This window comes from Colius striatus, chromosome 7, assembly GCF_028858725.1.
Source record: "Colius striatus isolate bColStr4 chromosome 7, bColStr4.1.hap1, whole genome shotgun sequence".
NCBI lineage: Eukaryota > Metazoa > Chordata > Aves > Coliiformes > Coliidae > Colius > Colius striatus.
Window position 1 is genome coordinate 28,055,381 of NC_084765.1, and position 26,276 is coordinate 28,081,656.

At 39.0% G+C, this 26,276-nt stretch overlaps 1 protein-coding gene across 1 annotated transcript; it reads right to left on the reverse strand.

Moving 5' to 3' along the window:
* CA12 (carbonic anhydrase 12) lies at nucleotides 1-23,641 on the reverse strand. The gene is made up of 10 exons (XM_061999397.1): nucleotides 23,551-23,641; nucleotides 20,325-20,345; nucleotides 13,845-14,024; nucleotides 12,311-12,453; nucleotides 11,327-11,422; nucleotides 9,599-9,662; nucleotides 8,997-9,154; nucleotides 7,383-7,509; nucleotides 1,129-1,213; nucleotides 1-155 (listed from the first exon to the last, which is right to left on the reverse strand). The coding sequence occupies exons 1-10, from the start codon at nucleotides 23,639-23,641 to the stop codon at nucleotides 71-73; spliced, it is 1,050 nt and encodes a 349-aa protein (XP_061855381.1). The 3' UTR covers nucleotides 1-70.
* Nucleotides 23,642-26,276: the final 2,635 nt, after the last annotated feature.

The window sequence follows — 26,276 nt, forward strand, 5'->3', positions numbered from 1 at the left end:
GCAAAATAAATCAGTGCTACGAACAGTGCTACGAACTGCCACAAACGGGATTTTGTGACAGAGCAAGGCATCAAAGTTTGGAGATGACTTCTTCCTCCTTGTACGTGCCTTGTTTGTAGATAACTCCTCTGTTGTCCTTGCCTCGCTTTTTGCAGCTAAAATAAAACAAATGTATTAAAGAATTGTAATTCCAGCAAAGAAGAAGCACCACCATTGGTGACTTAAAATGGTCTGTTATGAAGGCATGAGGTTATTTTTCTGTCTGCCAGTGCAAATGTCATTTCAGGAGAATGCATTTGGTGTGGCAGAGTCAATGCTGATTGCAGAGGGGTCAGGCTGAGGGAAGTTTGTAATCTTAGTCTTTCTTTTCCAGAATTTTATTTTGGTAGTAAACAGTCTGGCTAAAAGATCTCTGCTCGGTACAGATTCCTTCCCTTAAATGATACAACTTTTGAGACAGGTTTTTTTCTAAAACTCCATTTCCCTCTTGTTTCACTTTCTGTTCTAGGAAAAAGTGAAAGGATTCCAAAAGTGATTAGGAGCAGCAATGCTAGCAAAAGAACAAGACAAAGAGCATATGGCAATTCAGAAACAAAAAACGGGCAAGTCTGTTATCCACCCAGCTCGCTTGTCCTGCTGGAAACGGAGTCTGATTTCCTAACTGCTTTTGGGAGCAGTCAGTACCTAGAGTGGAAAGTCCTTTTGTGTTCTCCCCCTTACATACAATTCCCTATTTCTTGTCCTTGTATCTTTTAAGGATTCACATGTGTGTTCCAGGAATTACTAATTTTTGTGGAAAAACAACTTCATATGGTTGCTTTTCCATTAAAAAAAAAAAAGGTTTCTCATTTGTACAATGTCAGAATAGTGGCCACTGTGGCACAAGGGTGACAGGAAGTAATAGACATTTAAGCCATATAAATGTGTATTGCTGGCAGCAAAATAGAGTCACTTTGGGTATACGATACAGGAGAAATAATGTCTAGTGATAAAGACAAATCAAACCTTAAAGGATGAGATATCTTATCAAACATTACCATTATGAACTTTATACACTTTTTTTGTGTGTGTCAGAAGAGAAATTTGATTTGACTTCCTTTCCTGTGATGTGACAGCTGGACATCTTACCTTTTCCTCCTCAGTAGGCAGAAAGCTATTGCAAGTGTGATGAGGACTCCCATAGTGCAGGCTATCACAACAGAAACAACAAAACCTAGGAAAAGAGAGGAGGCACACAAAACAATTTAATTTACTCGAGAGAAGAAAATTAGTTTTTAATCTGCCATGACATTTACATTCTGTATCTGCAGCATTCCTACAGCCTGCTGATACCCCTTTGCAATTATGGAATGGATAACTTTGCATGGATGTGTACTGGAAGGTCCATCCCACAACTGGATCCACAGTTCACCCTGCTGCGAATTTAGACACCTGCTGAAGTTGCAAAGCCAACATGCAGGCACAGGCATGAGATCAGAAACTCTTTGTATTTCAGTGCTGCAATGATAAGAGAGCATAAATAAAACTGAAGAACTTCAATCCAGGCAATTTAGGATGTTAAATTTGATGCCTTTGTTTTTTTTCAAGGCGGAATAACACCACTGAATGTAGAGAGCTGACGAGTGACATACTTTGCTGTTGATAACATTGTGTGAAGAAGATAAGAATGAATTCAGGATTGGTATGAAGAACTAACTGATCTCATTTTTGTATGGAGATGTTAAGTGTAGTCATTATATTGCCATCTTTGATAATGACCTTCATATGCATTTTTGGCAATGAAAGTATTTTTATTTATTTTGGCCTTCCCAAGGATCTTGAAAGTGAGCACTCTTTTCTAACTGAATTTTCAGAATTCATTTACACCTTGGTTTTAATATTTTAGCAAATGACTCTCTAAGCCACATCAGAACCCTTTCAGAGTGAGGCTAACACATTTCATATATTCCATCTAAATATTTTCTCTTTTTCGGTCAGTGTTAAAACAGAAATGTAAAACTAATCTGACTCATTAGATGCTTTCTTAATTTTGAGACCAGGTGAATAGAAGTAGCTTGCAATCCATGGACTTGAAGAGAAACTGTATTTTAAAAAGGTGTGTAAAATGGAGAACAAGATGTAATGTTGAATAGGTAATTGTAGAAAAAGCTTGTAATTTCAACAGGAAGGGTAGGGGGCATTTCTGTTTGAAAAGACCTTGCAAAATTCAATTAAATAGTATTTCAGCATGGTGCTATAATCAAAACTGGACACTGTTTCCCATTTAACTTGTGGGCAGTGAAAGGTTTGAACATCATAATAAATTTCAGCTGCATGTATGTGAAGCTGGTTTATTGGGATGGATTGCTGGCAGGCAAAATACATTATAAACACATTTGAGTTGTGCTGCATAATCTGTTAAGATTAGAGACATTTTGAAGTGTAGTGCTTGTTAATAGTGAGCATGAATAATGTAATTATTGTCATCAAAATGTGGATGACCAGATACTTCAGTCATTTGCATATTTTATACAACACACGACTCAATGGCCCCAATTTGTGGTGTCTGTGCTCAGGTGAAAATAGCAGCCCTGTCTTGACACTGAAAAGGCAGAAAACTTGCTCTGAAAACCTGCTTTTACTAAAGGCCTAGGGTGTATGCAAAAGGATTTTTCACAAATGTGCGTTAGCCTGGCCTAAGCCATCATTCTGTTTGTAGTCTCTCCTTCCCTTCTTAATAAATGTGCTCTGTTCCTACCTGTGGTACAGCTGGCTGCATCATGCTTGGCACTTGCAGCCAGCAGCCAGGTGCCCTTTAATTATGCTTTGACAGGACTATTTCTTTTAATCCCCCTTGAGGTGAGGGGCTGCACCTGTGAGGGAGCCTTTGTAACTGTAGATAGGTGGAATGTGAGATTACAGGGGTGATGAATACCTTTCTTGAAATGGGTAGAGCATTTTTCTGTGGTTCACTGATAGAGTCAATGAGCTTTTGTAATTAAATGTATTTAGACTGAATGGGTTTTCTATTAAAGTAGCACTGAGCAGTGCCTTTCATAGCTATAAAGACCAGCTCTTCGGTGAGAACAGCAGGATGGGTATTAACCCATACAATTCAACTCTGGTAAGTCAAGCCAACTTTAAGGATACATTGTAAATGCTTTTATAGCTGATGTCACTGCTACATGGGAACCAAGTAATGTGGCTTAGCAGAGGGAGAGACAAATGTCATCCTAGGACTTGACACTGGTTCACATTTTGAGGAAGTCACATCTGGGTCAAATTTCCCCCCCCATAGATGGAAATAATAATGTTTACATTATTTCTGTGAAGTATTCAGAGATTCCTGGATGAAAAGCATACTCTCTGATTTTCAGTTACTGGGATCATGAATTGTAACCCTCTTCCTTTTATTTTTAAGTATTGAATGTGATTTACAGAGAGGATTGTCCGGCATTGAAAGGTCATCTTAAGAAACAGATGGGAAATGGCATTTCTCATTTCTGACTGACCAGTCTGACTCAGGCTGGCTCATAGATGTGATGGTTAGCAATCATTAACACAGCCTTGCCAAGTCCCCCAGGTGTTGAATCTTGGGTTGGGAGGGTGAAAAAGTGAAGGTCAGGCCTCTAGGCTTCCACAGTGAACTGGTCTTAAAAGGAAGTTGCTCACTCCAGAACTTTTGTTACTTCAGTAAGGGTTTCTGCAGTGGCATTACATGGTAGAATGTTTATGCATAGATTTAAGAAAGACCCAGCAGAGGAAGCCTTAACAGCCTCAGAGACTCGATGACTATTGTGAACCCTGATTCTACTGTGTAAGAACATTGTATATGATCTGATTTGAGCAGAGTTTTGAAGGGGATTGCTAAAGTAGCCATTATGGACACAACTAGTTCTGTAGTTGGCAGCTGGTGTTTGAGATTGGAAGCTTCAGAAGAAAGTTTTAACCCTTTTCCTGGTCATGTAAGACTGCCGTGGAAGAGAGTGATATTTCTAGCTGGTCAATCCCCAAAAGCAGAAAAAGGACTGACATGCTCTAGTTCTTTCTCTTTTTTAGTATTTAGCCATCTTTCTCTTTACTTAAAATTCTGTTTGTGTGACTACTATCAGATTGTACATTAAGGAGCTCTTAAGGATTATTGATGATTTGGTAAACTTGTAATTTTCTTATATATTTTGCTTAGAAACTAGCAACAAAGAGAACTACTGGTGTAATTGTCACTTTAAATTGAGATTAGCTTAAGGCATTGTTCTATAACCATTATAATCTGCAAGTGGTGACCCGTGGACTATATAAGAGGCATGAAGATAGAATGTTATGACCATGGCTTTATATGGTATACAATAAGAAATCAAGGAACAGAACCAGCAAAATTTCAAGCATGGCTTGTGTGTACCTTTTACATGAGTTGTATGTAGACACAGAAGGAACTTTTGTCTAATGTACAGTCATGCTGCAGTCAAAAACCAAGGTTTCTGCTTGTTACCAACATAATACAAAGAAATCAGTTTTCTTAGCTCATGATAAGGAGGTTGTTCTGACTTCGAAGCAATAAAATTAAGGTTATTGTCTACTGCAGGGAAGTACATGTGAGCAGAGATTTAATCATGCATAGCAGCAAGATATTAATGATCTTTCAGAAAGGGAAACATCTCTTTTTTTGTTTTTTGTTAACATGTGAGCTGATGCAGACTACTGCAAAATATTGGTAGCCACTAGTACTCAATGTTTTGTTTTGGTGAGACCTTGAACCTCAGCTTCCAACTCTAAACAAATTAAAATGAGAAAACAGGTGACTGATCAGAATAACTTGTCTCAGCAATAACTCAAGAGCAGAAACGGTAGCTTCAAATGGAAGAAAGACGTAACCATAACCTTAACTAATGTAGACTTGAATATTTAGCTATCTGCTGCTAGTAATGGGAAAGACAGTAAGATACCTGTGGCAGCAAATCAGCAAGAAGGCAAATGGAGAAATGACAAAGCAGAAAAATGCTTCAGCCACTTGACTGGAAAGAACTAGTGTGGATGCTTAGTGTGCTTTTCAATGTAGTTTCAACAAGCTTGAGGACCTTTTTATAGGTATCTGAAATAAGTGCGTTCATAGCTTCCAGAATAAGGATGGCAGATGAAAACTGCTTAGCTGTTCTGGGGGAAAGTAACTTTCTTAGGCCTTTATTTACAATCTGAAACCTATGTACAGACAGGAGAGCCTTTGAGAACTTGAGAACCTTTCAAGATCCTCAGTAAAATGTACAAAATTAAAGTCACATTGTGATGTCTTTACTCAATGAGTGTAACATCTTCAGCTTCTTAATTGCACATTAAACAAAAGGATACGTTACGCTGTTTTTCTGTGCCTCAAGTAGGGAAGTATCCCTTCTCTTCTTAAATTGCTGTCCCTGCTTCTGTGCTGCAAGTTAAAATAGTTGTTTTTCTAGTGAGTAGCTTTCTGCTAACTATACGGAAATGAGAACCTGAGGCAGTTTGTATCCCTGAGCTGCCCTGTAAACTATGTATTGCCTTTAGCACTGTAGCCTACCCTTGTTTATATACCTGGTCCATAAGGCTTCTCTTGAGAGTCCACTATGTTAACTGCAGATAGAATGGTTGTTAAAACAAAAGTCAGGAGACACAGTGGTTAAGGAGGTGTAGTCTTTGTCTGTGGTACTCTGGAGATTATGAAATGCAGAGATTTAATGCAGAGCTCAAGAATGGGAAGTCATGGCTTGTTCAAGTCATGGCTTCTGATTCAAGCCATGTAGTCAGTCATCTTGGAACTGTTAAATATTTTTCACTCCAGTAAAGGTACAGATAGATGAAGATCTAAATCATTAGAACTCAATGGGAGAAATATTCTTCAGTAGCAAGGACAGTAGCATCAACATACTTATTTAAATAATTACTATGTTGTAATGTGTTATGTGTTTAATAACTAAATATTGTTATGTGCAATAATTCCAGAGAAGCCACTCAAAAGAAACTTCATGGTAGAATTACGTTCCTTTTATGGGAAGCTTTATAAAGATTTTAAAGTGTTTCTGTGAGAACTGCAATGGTCCCTAGCCACAGAGACTTCTGAAATTGTCTTTGGATTTCATCTCGATGCTGATGATCCACACCACTTTGGATGGGAATTTTGATGCAGCTAATCTAACAAAAGGACCAGGAAACTTTTGGTGACAAGTACAAACCATCTCTGATTTCAGAGAAATGCCTTGTCTGGGGTTTGTTCTGTCTGTTCTCTAATTCTCAATTTTCTCCTTTATAGCTTTGTATAAGAAAAGATCTAATGAAAGAGGCTGTCTGTGGAAGGGACTGGCAACAAGAGCTACTGCAGGATGCCTGTGGGAAGAACTGTTCCCTGCAGTGGCTATTGTGTGAAATTTCATAATATAGACAACAACTACGTTTCCTGTTCTTTCATCTAAACAGTGAAGAAACAGGCAGGCAAAATTGAAATGATGGGCTAACGTATTTTTTTAATTTGAAAGTTTACTGCTTGGCCAGTCTTTTTAAATTAAATCTGGTTTTTCTTTCAAAAACCCTTTACTCTCAGTTTCATATAGTGTAGTGACTTGCCTATATTCATCTACCTTCAGCACAGCTGCTTAATGGTATTTGTTTGCAAGACAACACAGAAATTGGAACAGTACGTTTTACACAAACAATATACTCAAATGCCTTACTGTGGGGCATAGATAAGGTTCTCACCACAGATGCAGGTTTTTGTGCAACCCCCACAACCCCTTGTGCATTATTGTTGTGTAACACTGCTTTTAAATCAGTTTTTCCTCATAAGATTACTTTTTTTGCATTTGTAATACAATCCAGTGTAATGAAGTGGGTTTTATTTCTCATGTTTGAATTCCTCAAGGACCTTTTCTGATTCTATGAAATTTCCCCCCAAAACTCACTGAAAGGCAAAGTTGTGATTCCCTTTAATTGTGTGGTCTGCATAAAACCAATCCTGTTATTGCTGAGAACCAGCAAATGTCACTGTTGAGACAAGGCCAGCTCAAGCACTTTGGCTGACTGAAACAGCTCAGCTGTAGAGAACTGTTTAGTGTTTGGAGTGACACCAAATATTTCTGCTAAGCATGACAAGGCCAAATGTATCTTCCTTCTTTTATCTTCTTGCCTTTGTTCAGAAGGGTTGCAAGGCTTGCCCATTGTGGAAAAAAAACTATATACTCTCTGAATACCTTATTCTTATACAATTGCCCTTGCAATAGGCACTAATGCAGTAAGAGAAGAAAAATAACAAAGTAAACTGCAGGAAAATCAGATTGCAGCATTTTTGTAGTGGTACAATGCAATAGGCCTTTGAGTTCAGTATTCCAAGTTTACACAAATCTCTCTGCACTGTTTCTTTGCATAGAAATGTTCATACAACTTACCTTCCCGGAAGGAGATAAAAACCAATCTTTCATGAAATTCCTGAACGTTTCGGAAGTTATTGACCATTTCCAGGGGTTCTGGGTCATTGCTTTCTGTGCAGTACATGGCTGTTTCCAGTGCAAGTAACTGTAAAGGGAAGTACCCATAATATAGAAAAATCAGTGCCAGCATATGATCGCTGAGAGTGTGTGTTTGAAATCAGAGAGTCAAAGGAAGAGGATACATTAAATAATACTTAAGTCCTGCTTGACCCTTGAGCTCAAATACAGAGTAACATGTAAACAGTGTGACATCTGCAAGCCCATACCTTTATTTTGTTTACATCCTGATAAAATTAATTCTGCTTGGTAGCTATCCACCAGGAAAACTGGATGGGAGGAAACATGGCAGGCTTTTGCAGCATGTTCTCCCTGACGTGGTCAAACTTCTAAGCAGTACTAAAAGCTACTTCATGAAAGAGCTCTCTGCTTTGCTACAGATATGATCTGGCAGAGTGGACAAAGTTAAGAATGGACTTTCATAAGAAGGATGATGCAGTAATTTGATCAGAGATTTTTGATAGTAACATTTTTCTCTTGTGTTTCTAATTAGGTGAATCAGAAGAGAATGATTAGGAGCTTATAGTCTATGTAAGTGGTCACTTAAGAACAAAAGAAGTTAAGCAGGTGACCATAAGAAACACAATTCGGAGAAAAGCCAGGAGATTCAAGATTAACAAATAAGACCACATGATTTTAGAAAGTTAACACCTACCAAGAGATAGTAAGTTAGATCTTCCTTATGAGGAAGGGCTGGGGGAACTGAGGTTATTTAGTCTAGAAAAGACGAGACCGAGGTGGGGGAACTCGTTAATATTTACAAATATCTAAATGGTGGGTGTCAGGAGGTTGGGGCATCCCTTTTTTCTGTTGTATCTAGCAGCAGGACAAGGGGTAATGGGATGAAGCTGGAAAACAAAATGTTCCATTTAAACATAAGGAAAAACTATTTCACTGTTCAGGTGAGGGAGCCCTGGCACAGGCTGCCCAGAGGGGTTGTGGAGTCTCCTTCCTTGGAGGTTTTCAGGACCTGCCTGGACATGTTCCTATGTGACCTGATCTAGGTGGACCTGCTTCTGCAGAGGGGTTGGACTAGATGATCTCTAAAGGTCCTTTCCAAACCTACCATTCTGTGATTCTACCAAACCTATCATACCTAAGTCAATCAGTATCAAAGCAGCTCTAAAATACTTGGTGGAAAGGGTTCAGACATGAAGTGTGAACAAAAATGATCTGGAAACGCTTCATGGAAAAGCTCAAAGCAGGGAGTAAGTACGTAGTGGAAACAGAAATTAATCTTGCTTGGGCATGATTTTTCAAGGTGATACTACGTGAGTTACTGCCTCTTATGTACTCTTGGTCAAATTAAAATATGCTAACTACAAACAGAATAAGAAGTTGAGTTATGTCAGTTCTGTGCTGTTCTTACAAACACTTAAAACCACTTAAAGGAGTTTAGCAATGGTCATCTTTCAATTTTACAGGAACATATGAGAATTCCAGGATGTGAGAATATGCATTTACTGCTTTTTAGCAGACACCAGTTAGGAAAGCATGTGCTATACTTGAACTTGCCTGCTCTTGTGAAATTTTAACAGGGTGGCGGAAAACTGTCCAGAGAACACTGGGGTAGCAAGGAGGAGTGGTCAGGGATCCCTCATAGCGATAATACTCATGGAGTCTGTCGGGAAGCAGTTCTCCAATGTTGAAACCAGGGACTTGGACTGTCTGATCTAAAAGAAGAAATTAATGTGAAATGCTGCATCATTACTGCACAGGTAGTGTACCAGTGAAGTGAGTTGGCTTTTCAGTAAGTAGAGTGATTTCAGTTACATCATCAGGAAGAGAAAAATACATTTTAACAGAGATGATCCCAGTTCAATAAGAAATACAGCTTTTTACGTTTCCTATGTACAAATCTTGTTTTAGATGCCAAATCAGAACTCTGTGAGATAAACTGTGGTTGTATTAACCAAAAACTACTAGGTACAAGAAATGAGGCCCAGCCAGAAACACATAGTGTGTGTAGAAATGCTTGACATTTGCAAACCTTCCACAGTTTGTGACGGGTTTGCCTGAGACTTCTGGACTGTTTCTTCAGCCAGTTCAGCCCCTCTCAGGGTGACATCTGATACTCTTAGCCATTCTCAATCCAGTGCAGGCTTTTAGCCACTCACCCTTGTATTTCACATTCTGGAAGTGCTTGAAGATCTTGTCGTAGGATGGGTTGAAGGGTCCGATCTGTAATGAGCAAACTATTAACAGCTGTGCAAATCATTGCAGTCTGAATATGAGTCTTTGCTTCTGCACACAGCAGACAGCAGTATTCGATGGTCTCTGTCATGAGGCATCTCCACTGTCCAGATACTCATGTATTACAATACCATAAATACTCTTTTTACTCAAAACATCAATCCTCTCCTCAGAACCCAAATAACACTCATACTTGCTCCAGAGCTATTAGAGCTGCTTTCACATAATGCTAGCTTAACTGCAGCATGGGCCTCTTGAGTGCCCTTGAAAGACCCTATTGCCCTTGCCTGTTAAGCATGCTGTGCAAATGAAGAGAAACCATTCTCTGAGAGACTTCTCAGATCATCTACTGGTTTCCAGTCAAAGCCACATTTTTCCACCCACAAACGTTTTTCAGTCTGCTGCTCCTCACAGTAAAAGACAATAAAGAATGACACTATTGGGTACCACAGGGCTACTGGCAAGGGCTATAACTCAACTATGAAACAAGACCACGTTTTTCAACTGCCACTAGCAGCTTTTCAGTCTAATAATCAATTCCTCTTTCATGAATTCTTCATAGTTGGTGCTTAGCAACTCTTCTGACAACCAACATAGTAAACTGATGTCCTTAAATCAACTATAATAGCCACCAGCTGTCTGAAAGTTTTTCAAAGACCTAATCTCCATTGTTCCCTGATTTGATTTTTAAACATCATTGCTTAGAAATAAGCAGAATCCCAGTATTATTCCCTAGCATAATAAACAATACTGTGACACTTTTCACAGCTGCAACTTTCAAATGATCTGAAATGTAACACATAACGATTGTCAAAGTCTTAGAGCTGCTAGGAAGTGAGCTCAGATAATATTAATGAGAATTAGAGATTTGTCTGCCAACTAGAACATTTTCACTTTTTAAAAAATTTTTTTTTTTTTTCTGGAAAGATGGAAACCTGAGTATTTTAGGGTTCTTTTTTTTATGCTGCAGGAAATCCTCACAATTAAAAATCTTCTTTATAGTTGTAGAAGAATTTTTGTCCTCAAGGAAAAAAAAATTCTATATGTATAAGGTTCTAAAAATGTTTCTTTCAGATCATTATTATCTTTAATTGCATGTATGTGGGGCTTTAGAGGGAAAAATTTGAAAGCTGTCCTTCTGTCGTCTTAAGAAGGGCACAAATTTACTTGCTTACTGTAATCTATGATTCAAAGAGTCTGGGAAGTTTGCGACCCAAAGACTGTGGTCAAATACTAATTACATACAGTGGCTAAAGCCAGGGTTGTGTCTGCCTATGGCTCTCTACTGTGTTAAAACTGCTTCATGCTACAATAGGCAGTTTTGAGTGAACTTGAAACTCACTGTTGTCTGTTGTTTAAAAAACTTTACTAATCCTTAGTTTGCAAATGAGTGTAAAAATCAGTTTAACGTAGCTGAAGTTAATTTACTGAAAAACATGAGGAAACTCAGAATCCCTGTTTTCTTAAAACTTGTCCTATTTATGTATGTGCTGCTGGAATATGGCCCTTTTTGTGAAAGAGAAAAGAGAGAACCTTTTCTCAGCCACAGCATTGTTAATGCTGTAATTAAGTAATTTTGTACGTTAAAGGTCTCTGATGACTTAATGATTGAAAGTATATTCTAAACAAAAGAAAAAGGTCCTACATCTTACCTCAAGAAGAATAGCCAAAACTGCCAGTCCATCTGCTTTGTCCATTGCTGCTGTTATATCTGGATATTTCTCTGAGTTATAATGGACAATATGCAGCTACAGAGAAAGAGACACTATGTTATGGTGACGTCTGGGACGTGCTCACATTTCTGTTTCACCAAAAGCTAAAAAGGACCACTGCAGCTGCCTCAGGCTAAGACAATGCAATGGGATCCTTCAGTGATTTCTGGGTGTAGTGGGAAGTTTTTTTTAGATAAAAGCAAAAGGCCCTGGAACTCCCACTCCCTGCCCCATTGTAGCTGAGTTACATCACCCCATCTCTATGTAATGGGCAGGAGGGAAGAGGACTGATCATTTCAGCTTCAAGACATCTCGACTGTAGTATAGTAATTTTTTCTGAAAAAGTAACACCTCAGCACTTTAAGGACTCTCCAACATTCAGAATGCAAAACCTAGTGTTAAATGTAACTAGAGAAGAAATGGATTCCTAAAGTGCTATTTAGCAAATAGATTATTCTGACTGCTTAATCTTTTAATCATTTTGGGGTAAATATCTAATTGGTATTGCTTTTCAAAATCTATTCCTAAATCCATAGTTTAGTATTAGAAAAGATAAATAGTTCTTCACTGGATAGAGGAAGGGGAGTAAAGATAGACAGAGTAGCAATGTCCTGCACCTAAGATACACTTGGTTTACAGAGAGGAACCAAGTTATCAAATATCTAGCAATTTGCTTGAGTACCAACCCTGAGTTTAGCACCTAAATTCTAACTCCCTGACTCAGGGCATGTTCAGCAGAGTACATTACAAACCATCCTTTTTGTGGTGCATGATGCATTTTTTTTGTATATACCTAGGTCATAAATACTGAGTTTAAAACCTTGCAGCCTTTTTACGGTCATATACCCAAGATAAAGATCCCACTTTGAAAAAAATAGGACCTACCCAACTTTTGTTTCTTTCCCTTATCTGAGCTTGTCTTACCTCTGCTGCAAAATGCTTTCCACTCACTGTGTGCTCTGAGCCTTCTGACTTGTTTCTGTTTCCCCAGTGTAGGTGTAGTTGAGATGCAGTGTATTCAAATGGGAGGTTTCTGATGTACATTGTAGGTGACAGATACATTTTCACTGAAAGCAGATCAAAACCAGATGGAAGCAAACGAAACCACAGATTTCAAGTACAGGGCAAAAGAAAACACTGACCTTAGAAGTTAATTCCCGTTTTTATTGAGGGGGAGGGATATATTTTGTCTCGTATTTTACTAGTAAGTAATTGAGCTTCTTGTTTAGGGGCAAGATCTGGCAATGTTAGTGACATGTGCTCTATGAGGAATTTGATTTTTCCCATGTGACTATTATGTGAGGGACAGGTTGTCAGTGTTGTTCTTTTGTCTCAACCTGCTCTTTGGCACTGTTAAAGTTTACAATGACAACATTTCCTTCTCTGTCTATTGTCTGTCACTTATATCAGCCTAACATATTCAATTGTGACAGTACAGTCTTCCACTCAAGACTAAGAAAGGCTCTTACAAAAAGAAGGTTCACAAGGAAAGGGTGTTCCAGCCTCTGTTAGTCTAAAGCAACCTGGTTTTGATGGAGAAATTGAAAACAAGGAAAACAAGGAATTGTGCCCTAAGATGTTGGCCCTTACTGAATTCAGAAGGGACTTGGAGTGTTCTACAGAGCAGGTTTACTCCACTGAAAGAGTGAGGACAAAAAAAAAAGATGTTTGCATATTTGGAATCTTTTATCCAAGCATGGCAGAGAAGAGCAGAGGCATAGGCTGTTCTGTAACAAAGGTTGTTTTGATGCTTATGCAATGGGGGAGGACACAAAGGAGGGTCTTATAACTTTTCTTATTTCCGTGTCTTCAGATGTTTCAAGAAAGAACAAATAATGGTAGGCCTAGCTCCCTGGCATTCTATATTGTGTCAGTATAGTAGACCTTTAGGAGGCTGCATAATCTCTGCTTTTACCTACCGTACTGGCAATTTGATTTAGTATTACAGTGGAGGGCAGGTTTGTATGCCATTTCTAATTATTTTTCTGTTGTCTTATCTGTCTGTCTAAAGAGGTTTCTATCTCAAATCAAAGGAACAGAATGCTGCTTCTAGCTTCCCACCCAGTTCAGCTGAGCTGCTTTGATTAGACTGGAATGTCAAAGACTCACTGCACCCATTTTTTATCAGTTTATCTCTTTTTAACAGAATCACAAAATCTGTTTCTATTTCAAAGCATTTCAACCAAAGTAATTAGAAAAGCTCAGGAATTAATTCTGACATGCCTAGAGTTTCTTTAAAAATCATAGTAGATTTGGCTTACGGCAAATCCATTTGTACTTGGTATGTTCCCAAGTTTCCCTAGCCTGTGCTCTAGATGGAAGTATGCTGATGTGAAGGCTTCATCATCACACCTTAATTTCATCTGATAATCAAAGCAATTCATCCAATAAATAAAAAAATCACAAACTCTAGCAACTCTTTCCTTCACAGTTCTTTGCTCTCATTGAGCTTCCTTACCCGAATGACCATTATTGGTCAATGTAAACTGGTCAGTGGAAGGCACGTTGTAGCCTATGAATTCTAAAGGTGAGAGATTAGAATCATACTGGAGAATATCTTTGTGGAAATCTATTGGCGATTGGAATACTCCTCCACAAAATGGGTATTTCTTTGGCCAGGCCTTCTCTCCATCAGGACCTGTGTAAATTAACAGAGAGATACATTTGTCAAGCTTTAACTATGCAATTAATATGAAACCTCACCCCAAATTTGGAAAATAAGCCTTTTTTTCTTTTTAAACTTAATTTCATCTTTCCTGTGTGCCATTAGATAGAAAAGAGCCAAATGCCACCATAACTCTCATATAGAGACACTTTACTGTCCTGTGATTTTTTTTTTACTATCTCAACTGCTGTTGATGTGACATTCCTGGGGAACTGCAGATTGGTATCTCACCAGGTTAAGTCTGCAGGCAGCAGCACCACAGCCAGCCACAGTGCCTCTGACTCTCTCATGATGCTATTATCTCTCTTCAGAGCCCACAAGCCTGGAAAGTAGAGTTTGGATCTGTGACAGTATTTGGATTATTTACTGACATGAATTACAGTTCCCTGTGGAAGTAACAGGCATGTGCACAGTAATGCAGCTATTCCAGCCTTTTGAAGACAATTGCTGAAAGAAGTGACTTTGTGCTGACAAAGGAAAGTTTCCATACTTTTCAGCACATAGAAAGCCAGATCCTTATAAACTTTTCCTTACTGTACCAACTGCCTATCTCTATCTAGCAATATTACATAACCCACAGTGAAAAGCTAACTTGCAAAAAATGGAATGTGTCACCATAATTTGACCTGCAATAACTTGCTCGTCCCAATAACTTTTCCTCGTCCCAGTCTTTTGCCCTAGGTAGGATCTACAAAGAATACATAATATCAAGAGATTTTAACTGTGCCTTTGATTAAATTACATATTATTAGCTAGCAGCAGTTCACAAGCTGTAAGTTGAGACCATTTGAATTGAAATATCAAACGAGTACTTGCAACTTGTGTTTCTCCTTGACTCTGAAGATTCATCATGATTCTTTCTAAGGCAGGAAGGTCTTTTGGGATCACTCAGACTGATTTGTATAACAGGCCATTGGACCTCCCTGGATTAGTTTCTACTTCAATGAGACCATATGTTTCAGAAGGGAAAAAACATCTACTCTTCCTTTAAGCATTGCAGGTAGAACATACTTCATTAATGCCCAATGGATAATTACTTTCCTTGGCAGCTTGCTTTTCACTGTGAGTTAGTGTCTAGCTTTGACTTTGTTTAGACAGTGATTGCCTTTAATCCTTTGCTTAGCAATTGGAGTGGCTCTTGTTAAGCATACTTCTGTTCCTCACTGAAGTACTTGTAACATAGAGGTCATAGTTTCTCCTTTCTCTTAAATTGAATAGATTGAGTTCCTGGAGTCTTTTGTCAGAAGGCTTCTTTTCCAAACCTATAATATTCCTTGTGATTTCTTTGAAGTCTCTCCAGTATGTTATCATCTTCCATGAATTGTGAATGACAGAATCTAGTATTTGTTCAGGTCATCAGTGGCAAAGCAAGTTCAGATCTTTTCTGAAGGAAAATTAATAGTCAGAAAAATACTATTAGAAGCTCACTTTTTAATATGAAGGATGACTTTCAAGGATATGGGTAGTGGAGGTGAATCTGACTTTAATATAGGTCATGTGACAGAATTGGCAAGTTTAATTCTGGTGCTCAAAGACAGACTTACTTCCTTGTTTGAGATCTTTACTCAAGACATAGGTTAGCACATGACATTGTTTGCAGTGTGGTAACTCAATCAATGCTTTTCAGTATAACTAGGCCTTGAATGTTGCTGTAACTTACATCTTTGACTCCACTTTGCTGCCAGTCACATCCATGTCTCTCCTCTTATGTCTTCATGGTACTATCTTAAAGTTATTGTCAATTTCCCAGGAAAACATGTATCAGGATATACCAGGAAATTGCTTTCTTGAGGTTGAAACTCAATGTGCAAGATAATTACACTGAAATTTAACACTTATGAGGGAGCTAATGCTACAGCAGTGTCAGAAGATTTGATGAGAAGCCTTTATTGTAAAAACACAACAGTAATTTTTAAAAGTTTAGGGATCCTGTGCTAAGATAGTGAGTTTGCAACAAGACTTTAATATATTACAATATCATAGGCTTGGAAACTTGATCATTAAATAGGTAGTTTTTAATTGATGTCTAAAATATAGTCAGAGACAACGGAAGCCATGTCATGAAGTACCACTGGATTTTTCAGTATTATGTTTGGATTAATTGAATGCCCTTAAGAGTTGGCAGCTCTCAAGATTATGGGAACTTCCACATCAACATCAGCAGGTCAGAAGGGAAACTTTTGTCTTTTCTATAAAATGCTGTAGTTATTGCAGTCTTTATATACCTTGATCTTTACTAGCAGTTATCCTCTCTTTGACATAAATCTACAACTCCACTCAGAGGCCTCTAAGCTACAGCATTTTTTTTCTTGTTTCTTTCTCCTGCTCAAGTACAAACACCCAACTAAACCAAACAGTACAAAAACCAGTTGGTTTGTACCAACTGTTGGTTTTCTTGGTAGAAAGCCAGTTTTTCTGGAAATTCTGCCATTTGTCACAATTTTAGTGCCTCACAAGTCCTGTCTAAGAGCTGAGTTCACTGCAGCTTGATTTTGCATAATTTTGTGAAACTGAAATTTCCATGGTAGATGAACCATGCAGCTGAAAGGCGTTGCTCAGCTAGCTTTGTTGAAAAGAAGTGATTGATTGTGAACCAGATTTTCCCTTTTCTGTGCCAGCACATTCAGATAAATTCAGTGGAAATCACATTGTGTTTACAAAGGCTCTGACATATTACTCCTGGATAAAGAATATCATATGGATGTATTAAGATTGGCCTGTACAAGTCCCAGTAGGTATTAATATAAGAAATGTTGCAAAAATATCATGTTAGTTAATTTCCTCCTTTTGTGACCGAACTTGTGACAAAAGGAAAGACCCAGGCATCTTAGAAGGTGTAAGAGGATCCTGTCAGGACTGTGTCATCAGGGCAATAATTGTTCTGTGCGCCTGTCTTACCCACCCAACGCTACTATTCAGTTGCTGGAGTGTGCAAATTAAGGTACAGAGCTGTTGGTATGGGCAGAAGGACCTCTCCTGCTACCACTGCTTCCAGTGCAGCCATGAACTCTGCCTGCTGTAAGGAGTGCAAGGTCAAGTTGTTAAAATTCAGCTTGTGTATTGCCTTCTTTTATGTGATTTCTTAGGACCACCTTCCCATACCACATGATAAATCACCCTGAGCCTATACCCTCATGGCTTTTCATAAAGATATCTGAAAATAAATTAGTAATAATTCTTTGGATAGTCTAACTGCCCAGCTGCATAGTGAGCTGAGCAGAATACCTTCAGCACCATGGCTGCATGTGTCCATTATATCATCTTCTTTGACAGTTCTTAGCTTTCCATGCCTAAGCCTTCAACCAGCCCCACAGCCCTAGTGCTGCTGGGTGATGCAGGACAGATGTTCCTTTAAGAACAGTGACGTCTGCTGCCAGGGTGTGTACATTGGTTTACTTAAAAAAAGAAGAAAGCAGGCCTGTGAGACACCAGTGTTACCAACAGACTTTTGCTCTGATGACCAATTAATATTCATGTTGCTCAAGCTTCTCATGGGGGATCCAAGTTCTCTTGTGAAATAAACTAATATAGTCAAATGTATCGGGTCAGTAAAACAGGGAATGTCTGTGGTATTTTTGCAGCCAGGCAGAGCACTCTGCCCTGTTTTCAGCCAGCTGGAGACTGCTGTATAGCTGCCGTTAGCCCAGGGCTGTTAGTGAAGTCTGAGAATCCAGGCTTCCTGCCAGAGTAGCATGACCACATGGTTTCCATTTTGCTCAGAGCACAGGCAAAGCTCAGTGATATTCAGTTTGTGCATATCTGTGTATCCAGAGGGAACCTTGTGAGACAGAGGAATTGCCAAGGGCTGTAGCTGTCCCTGCTACTCCATTTAAGTGCCGCATGAGAAATGTTGGCCATATTCTAGTGTGTGCACTAAAATGGGCATTTCCTAAGGGTAAATAGAGGAGTCTTGGCATAGGTTCTCAACACCTCCCTGAATTGGAGTATTTGGCAACAGTAAAACTAAAGAGTTTGCAAGTTCAATTAGCCTGATATCTGTTAACAACAATTCATGTGTCTATGTTGTAGCATGAAGTCATCTCCTCACATGCTACAGCATGTTGATTCTGTTGGCGCTATTACTTCAAACTTGTCTGTAAAGCTAGTTTTCTCCATTGTAACTGCTTGCCCATTCTCAAGGAGTGATTCTGGGTCTTTGATTTCATTCTAGCCTGCTTACATTACAGAAGCAGAAAGCCAGAATCCAAAGAATTGAAGCCTAGCTCTCCAGTTCTATGAATTCTCTTCTAGAGCAGAGGACTTCAGACCTACACTTTGCAGCCACACAGTAACATTGCCAAACACTGCGTGCATGTGCTGTCCTGAGCTGTGGGACATCGGAACAATTAGTTTAGTTCTTCAACTGAAAACACTTCTCTCATAAACACTTCATCCCTTTGTCCATTTTACAGAAGGAGATTGAGCCCATCTGTGAACACAACGCAAGTTTGTGTCAGGGGGCTGGAGAGCTCATGCCCCTGCTCACTGGTCTGTGCTATTTCTTCCAAGCTACACACAAGAGTAGTAAATTCAGGATTTCTTTAGAAAGCTTGCTCTGAAAAGATAAGACCTGGTCACATGCAGTGTTGACTTCCTTTTGCCACTATGCCCTGAGCTGCTAATGCTGTATGAGTGTTTGATTTTACACATTGTTGTACTGAACAAATAGAACTTTCATTGACAATCAGCACCCAGATGTGTCCTCCACCCTTAATCCTGTACCTTAACCCCCATCTTGACATAAATCTGCGTGGTGATCATAATGGCTTTACTTCCTTTCCCTTCCTGTTAACAGTGGAGTGTTTTTAGTGTTTTGAGGGATTTTAGTGGGAGGTGCTGCAAAGTGTGGTAGCGATAAAGGTTCACAGTAGAAGATGTAGGCTGGTGAAAGGTTCCAGGATCAATAGGAGAGTATGGAGAAGCTTTTTTCGAGCTGACTGCAGTCCTCTTATCACCATTTTTCTCTGTGCAGACCAATATTCTGCTTTTTTTCCAGGTCTATGAGAATAACTGTTCTGTCCAAGTTCAGTTGCTACTTATATTTTTTTGAAGTTGCTTTTATATATTTTTCCAGATATATTTGAAAATCAGCAGTTGAAATAAAAAAACAAACCTGTTTCTTTGTCCTCCAGTGTGTTAGAAATCAGACTGCAGTATGGAAGAGCTTAATACAAATTGATGAAGTTGGCACTGAATATAACTTATTCCAAAATAAACCAAGGTATTTAAATTCCCAGAAAGGGAGGAGTAACTAATTTCAATAAGCATTATCCTGGGAAGGAGGGCAAAACTTCTACTTTGATGGTAGTAAAAGAAGTCTTGATTTCTGTACTACTCAGCATGGTTAGGTTCATCTGATGGCTGTTGGCAAGGTAGAAACTTCAGGCTTTTGTTATTCAAACTGTGTCAAGGTTTGGTTTTTTTCCTAATGAGAATGTGAAGGATATGTACACATACTGGCAGTTAGATTAATACCTATAGACATGCAGCTGACAGTTTTTGTTTTATTTACGTGAAGCAACTCAGGTAAACTGGAGCACAGCCAAAGAGAATAGTTGTTAGCAGCTAGTTCAGTCTCTGAAGTTCCTTGTGTTATCTTGGAGCAGCATCAAAGGCTTAAGAACAAGCAATTTTTGATGAGATTCTCAGTACTGTGTGCTTCTCTGTGGGCTTGTGACATATAAAACACTACTCTGAGTGAGGAACTAACTGGCCAAAGGTTTTGATCAATTAAAATCTCTAGATAATTCTTATTCCTGAGCAGCCATGAGATCCTTCTGGGTTTGTAGCTGATTTAAAGGACTAGTGTACACAATAACACTGCTTTTCTGAATATCATTTATTTTACCTTGTCAACGCTGGGGTTTTCAAGGAGCTGGGTCTCCAGTAATACAGTGCAGGTGAATTGCTGAACCCTTGACTCTACTTAAAAATGGAGACCCATGTGGGTAGGGAGAGGTATGCTCTTTGCAGAACTAGGATGAAATGTGCTGCTACTCAGTGAGTGGTGGGGAAAAAAGAAGGCTTTGGGGAATCCCCGCAGTTGTAGGGCCAGTCTTAGTCTAATGAAGTTCCTGTCATTCTGCAAGATAATTTAGAACCCAATAACTTATTCTTAGTCACTCAGACATGAAACTTGATAGATGAATAACAGATTTCAATACAACAGACCATACACCCAGGAGATTCTCACTGGAACACATTCCTTACTTTGTGTTCTTGAAATACAGAACAAAGCCACAACTTAGTATGTTCAAATTAGTTAGTACTTACCAATGTAAGACCATTTTGACCCTGTTTAAAGACAAAGGAAATAATACTATGAATATTTGAAATTGATTTTACTTTGTAAAGAAACAAATTGCCACTTAAACCCATGTACTGAATTTTGTGGTACATTTCTCTGTCTTCTAGCCCCAGATGTTGAGCAAAACGTAAAAGCAAACATAACAGCTTTCAAAAGTTATGAGCCCTTCTCATCCAATTATAATTATCTCTGTGATTCTCCCATAGGGGTGATTTTATTGTGATCACTTAAATCCTGGAATGAAGCTTGTGTCAGGGGTTTTTTTTTGTGGAATAGCCACAGACTTTGTATGTAGGTACAGCCCTTATTTCTTTTTCTGGCTAGGAAACTTAGGAATATAAATGGGATGAAGTTATAATGAACCTTCTCATGCCTAGTTGAAAAGTTTGAAAAACATCAGTGGATTGGCAGTTACTTCACTGAGAAATGATGGACAGTCTGCACAGCTGCTCTGGGATTTGCCAACAGATAGGAATAGTTGGATTTTGAAAAAAGGGAGTATAATACAGAAGCCATATAACTCAGAGAATCCTGGGAGGCTGAGTGACTGTTAAAGTGGTCAATATTCATCCATTGCTTAAGGAACTGAACTTGGGACACTGTCTCTGTATCTATTTGGAATTATCTTGACTGATTAAATGCTCATTTTGAAGTTTTTTTTTTCTTTTTTAATCCTGAAACCTGCTTAGAGTCATTCAGCTTGCTGTGTAATTAGAGGTGCTTGTCCTGACAGACTTCAACAGTTTCACTTATCAGACTAATGCAGATTTTTACTCTCTGCAACTTTAGTTTTATTTCTGCCTAAAAACCAGTCCTGAATTCTGAGTCTTGCAAACACACGGTGTGCCTGTGTGCAAGGGCATGCAGGCAGGCAGGTATTTATCTTTACATGCATCTGCTCAAGTACATGATTGTTGGCTGCATTTCTTTTACTCTGAAGCATGGTCACAGATATGATTCTTGTCCAAAGAATGTCATGTGAAATGTTTGGGATTAATTTGTAGGGATGTGCAAAACAGCTGTGGTTAGCTCTTTTCTACTGGAATGTGCTGGGAACATTAAGGTCTCTCCTTCCAGTTCATTAGGACCAGTGTGCCTTGTTCTTTTACACTGCAATTTTCAAAACAAGGTCTGTGTAATCATCTTGGCTGAAGTCCCCAGGTTCCTCATGTAGAAGAATTCATGCACTGTCTTATATTTGAAGATGAGAAACTCTATTTTCCTCCTTCTTTCTGCAGGGGATCATCTCTTACTGAGGGTTCTAGGGTTTGGGTTTTTTTGGGTGCTAATGTCCTCTGATCAGCACATCCTGTAAGTAAAACTTTCATGAAGATAGCAACAGTCGCCAGGTTTTAGAAATCGCCACATCCTCATCTAAACAGGGTTTGGGGATGACTGGCTTAACCACAATAGCTACTCTGCTCATGCTCTTACTGTTCATTAAAATGTGTATGAAGTGTCAAAACAATGATTTTTATAACATAGAACAACCTTAAAACAATCAGTTTCAAATATTTTCAATATTTTGGCTGTTTATGCCAAATAAAAATAAATGAAAGCTTAAAGTCTTTTGCCAGCTGCAATTTTCCTTAGCCTGTGAGCTAAGGAAAGATGATAATTTTGATGGTCTGCAGTTCACTACCATTATGATTTTCCTGGTGAGCACAGTAATAGAAAGTAGTGTAGGCAGAACTGAGGCACATTAACACTTATTTCATCTAACAGATGAGGAGATGAAGAGATGACCAGATGGCAGAATCTTCTTGATTTTGTCTGAATGAATATGGAGAGCTGCAAAAGTGATTTGCTGCCATCCTCAGACTGTGAGCAAGGTTACTTGTAATAATGATGATTACTATTATAGTTATTATAATATTATTATTATTATTCTGTTTGGTAATGAAATGGGGATGAGGAAGACTCTCACATGGTCTCTGAAAATTGGAGCAGAGTCAATAGAGTGTCTGGTTCACATCTAGAAAGGAACTATCAGCAACTATGTACCTGTAAGCATTTCCCTGCCTCTGTTGGGGTGAGTGCTGATGAGTAGCATGGTTACATGCCCATACATGACAGAGGAGATTCCTAGAGCCAGTGTTTCTGTGTTTCATTGATCAATATCCAGGGAACAATTACATTTCCAATGTCACTTGGAATCTGGAAAAGTGTGATGGTTTTCATTGTGATAATCTATGTTAGTTGTGTCTCTGATTTGGGAAGATGTCAGAGACAGGCAGATGCTCTTGCCATTTCTTGGTACAGGGTGTGTAATTTTAAGATAGAAATTCATCATTCCCTTCAGGACATATCATAAGACATATTTTTTGACACTTTCCTTTCACTTTCAAACTTTCTGTGTGGTCAGAGAAAGCACCTGGAAAGCACAAGCTTTATTCTGTTATTCTGGAAAGCACCAAGATCTAGGACTCTCTGCCTTTCAGGTGGGAGAATCTACTAGAGATCATAGTAATTTTTCAGAGGGTATATGCCCGAACCCTTATGTAGCTCATGCGAAAGACCTGGTAAAATGCTTGTCTTGGCAGACTCTGTATAAAGCTGACAGCTCTAGATTACACTTGAGCCTTCAGGATTTTCATCCCATGAATATATGTGCCAAATAAGTCTTTTCATACAACTCTCCTATCCTATGGTCACACTAAACAGATTATAATTGGCTTGAATGGATGAAAATTTATTATCATCAGCTTGGAAAGATGAACATTGGCTCCTAAAAAGAGAGTGAGGAGCCTTGACCTCCTGAGACTGGTCCTGTACAAATACAAGAGAATGAGGTCTAGTACACGGTGCACTTCACAGAGATTTCATTTTTCCCTCTAGTTTAAAAATAGACAGGGCAGAGGGAAAGGTGTGATGCTTCTACTAACTCTGAGAAGGGTCAGTCTCTGCTTAACTCTATGAGAAACAAAAAGATCACAAAGCAAGGCATGCTGAGCATGCAAGAAGTCTGTAATGCAAACTAAATCAGAGGACAAATTTATTTTTCCTGTATATAGCAGAATATCTATTCTGAGAAATTGAAATAAGGATACTAACTCCAAACTGCAGACAGCAACAATGTACAGTTCTGAGCATGCTACTGAAATAGTAATAATTAAAAGATACCAGTTCTCCACATACATTGTCTACCCTAAGTTACAAATGACAATAAAATAGAAAGCTGAAAGACTTTACCATTCAGCGGCGCTTGCATGGAGAGTTGTAACTTTAGGAAGAAAGTAAGCACAGTAGCAACTGTGGCTATACTGAAGCTCTTGGCTGACATCTCAAGGAAAGACGTATAATATTCCAACAGTTCAAAGGTTTCTCTGCACTCTGAAGAAACTTCCTTGTAGATTTGTGGCAAAGAGCAGAATGCACACATACAAATCTTCTGCTAATGAGTTATTGCCCTTCTCTCCCTTCATCTCTCTCCTTCCTTTTAGGACTGCTTTTTATAAAGCTCCTGAGACTCAACCCAAAACAAATGATGCAATCAGACCTGCCTCTAGGTCACAGCACCCTCAGAAAACTGATCATATCCCTCATTAACTCAGTTTTAGTGAGCTCTTCACGGGGCAGACTCTAGCACTTAGAGAGGAAATTTAAATGCGGGACTTCAGAAATGTATTTAGCAGAGACGTTAATGCTTAAAAAAGCTGCCCTCTCATGGGCCATACCACAGTAAAGTTTTTCTAGCCTATTTCAGAATGTCTCCCTCAAGTCACCTTTTTGGATTGGTGTGATTTAGCATAATGGGCCACTGTGAGGACTGAAGGGAGGGAAGGAGAAGTGAGGTTGTGTACAGGACTGTTAATAACTCAGAGGGACCATGGACACTTCCCATGAAAACTATCTGACTTGTCAGGAAGGGATTTGTTTAAAGCTGAAAGCTTTTGGAACTGGTAGAACACATGAAGCAGGGAAGAGTGAAAATTCATGAAGAAACAGCCTCAGAATCTAATGTTATGTTTAGGACATGTATGGAGAGGGGTAAAGAGGAACAGAGGGGTAAAGAGGAACAGAAGGTATAAGTTAATGTCCTCTTTTGAAGGTAATTGAAGAATAACCTCTTAATCTGAATGTACCATGGAACATGTACATGGAACATGTCTTCAAGACCCGCCTGGACATGTTTCTATGTGACCTGATCTAGGTGACCCTGCTTCTGCAGGGGGGTTGGACTAGATGATCTCTAAAGGTCCCTTCCAACCCCTACCATTCTATGATTCTACCATGGATATCTGAGAAGTGGAAGGTGGGAGTAGAGTGGCTACTGGTTTGAGCAGAGTACAATATTATTTACTATTGTTATTAACTGCGGACTGCATCTCAGTAACAGTTTTGTAGCATGTATTAGTTTTGATTGGTCAGACTTTATTTTCAATATCTTTACTTATCAACTGCTGTTTAATTGCTCCATGTTATTAGACTTGCTTATTTTTTCCTACTGGCTGATAAAGGCAAAGGAAGGTTGCCTGGAGCACAGCTCACTTCCCTTTAGAGCCCAGGCAGGGACCTGCTGTAGAGCATGATTCAGGCCTATTGCTGTTGTTTATCTGAGTCTTATTCTCCCAAGCTAGGCAGAGGCAGGCTGCAGAGAGCAGCAGCAACTAAGTAATTGCCAGTCTCAGGCTAGTCAGAATCGGGGCAACACACTGAAACACACTAAACCCACTCAGGATTGCTTCAAGGGGGAGCATTGCCATGAGCAAGTGCTGCTTTGCTGTATGCAAACCCCTAGTTTATTGGCAAAGTTACATAATATCTGGTTTTGCTTTTACATCCTGCTGACCTTCAGGCTTTGCCTGTTTTCCACTATCACACTGCTGATTCTCACACACATAACCGAACATTCTATAACATTATCTCATTCACCAGCAATCAGTCTCAGGCTCTGAAGGTTGGTTTACATTTTTTGCCAATGACCAGTTCTTTATTCCCACAGTAATGTTTTGTAGCCTTTGAGAAAGCAGCTGAGTCAAGTACAGTTCCTCTTCCATACTTCTTAATATTTTGTAAACCTAGATTGTAATTCTGCTTGCTTTGGTTCAGAAAGATGTAATCTAGAGAGCAAGGACATGACCTCTAGTGAAAGTGTTATTAGCATGTTTTTGTTTAAGTGCCATTGTCTCAACAAGTGGGACATATGTTTGTGCAGAGGGGCATGCTGAGTGTGTTGAAGTGTGTGGGCTATCAGCACACAGTTGTTGCTGCATGTGGAACCTTCCCTAACTCGCCAGAAGTTTGGAAATGTAATTTTGTGGCTTTCTGTGGAAGAAATTGTTTTTCATCAGTCTTCACAAAACTGGCAACCCGTCTGACAAGCTGCTAAGGCTGGTATCAAAAACAGTTGAAAATTACCTCCTCTACAAAAGCCCCTGTTGTGTAGGATGGTGTGAACTGAGCTATCTGACAAATTTTGTTTTACTATGTCCTTCTTCCTTTTCTGCCAGTATTCTTGAAAAGTTCACCATGCTGAAGTGTGTTCTGATTCTTAGAATCTCCCTCAGGTCTTTTTTTGCATTTTCACAATCTACACCTCTCCTTACGCAGTTTCTGCTATAGTTTGGCTTCATATCCTCAGGAGGAATTCCAGGCAGTGCTTGTGCCCTCAAGGCTAGCTGGATAGAGTTCTTTGCTTGCAAAATACAAGCCATGGTAAAAAAAGAGAAAAAACTCCCTGACACAGTTGCTTGCCTGTGTTCTGCACAGACTACACAAGGCTTGCCATTTTATTCTATCTTTAAGAAATTTTAGGTTGCTAGCAGTTGGTTTTCATCTCAGCATCAGCCCAAGGTGAAAACAGAGCAGGATTTTCATAGATTGATGGGACTTATGTGAAGCAGTAGATTTGGATCCCTTGTATGAAAGGTCAGGTGGAATTTTATGGTGTGAGTTTATCAGTCTTTAACTTGCAC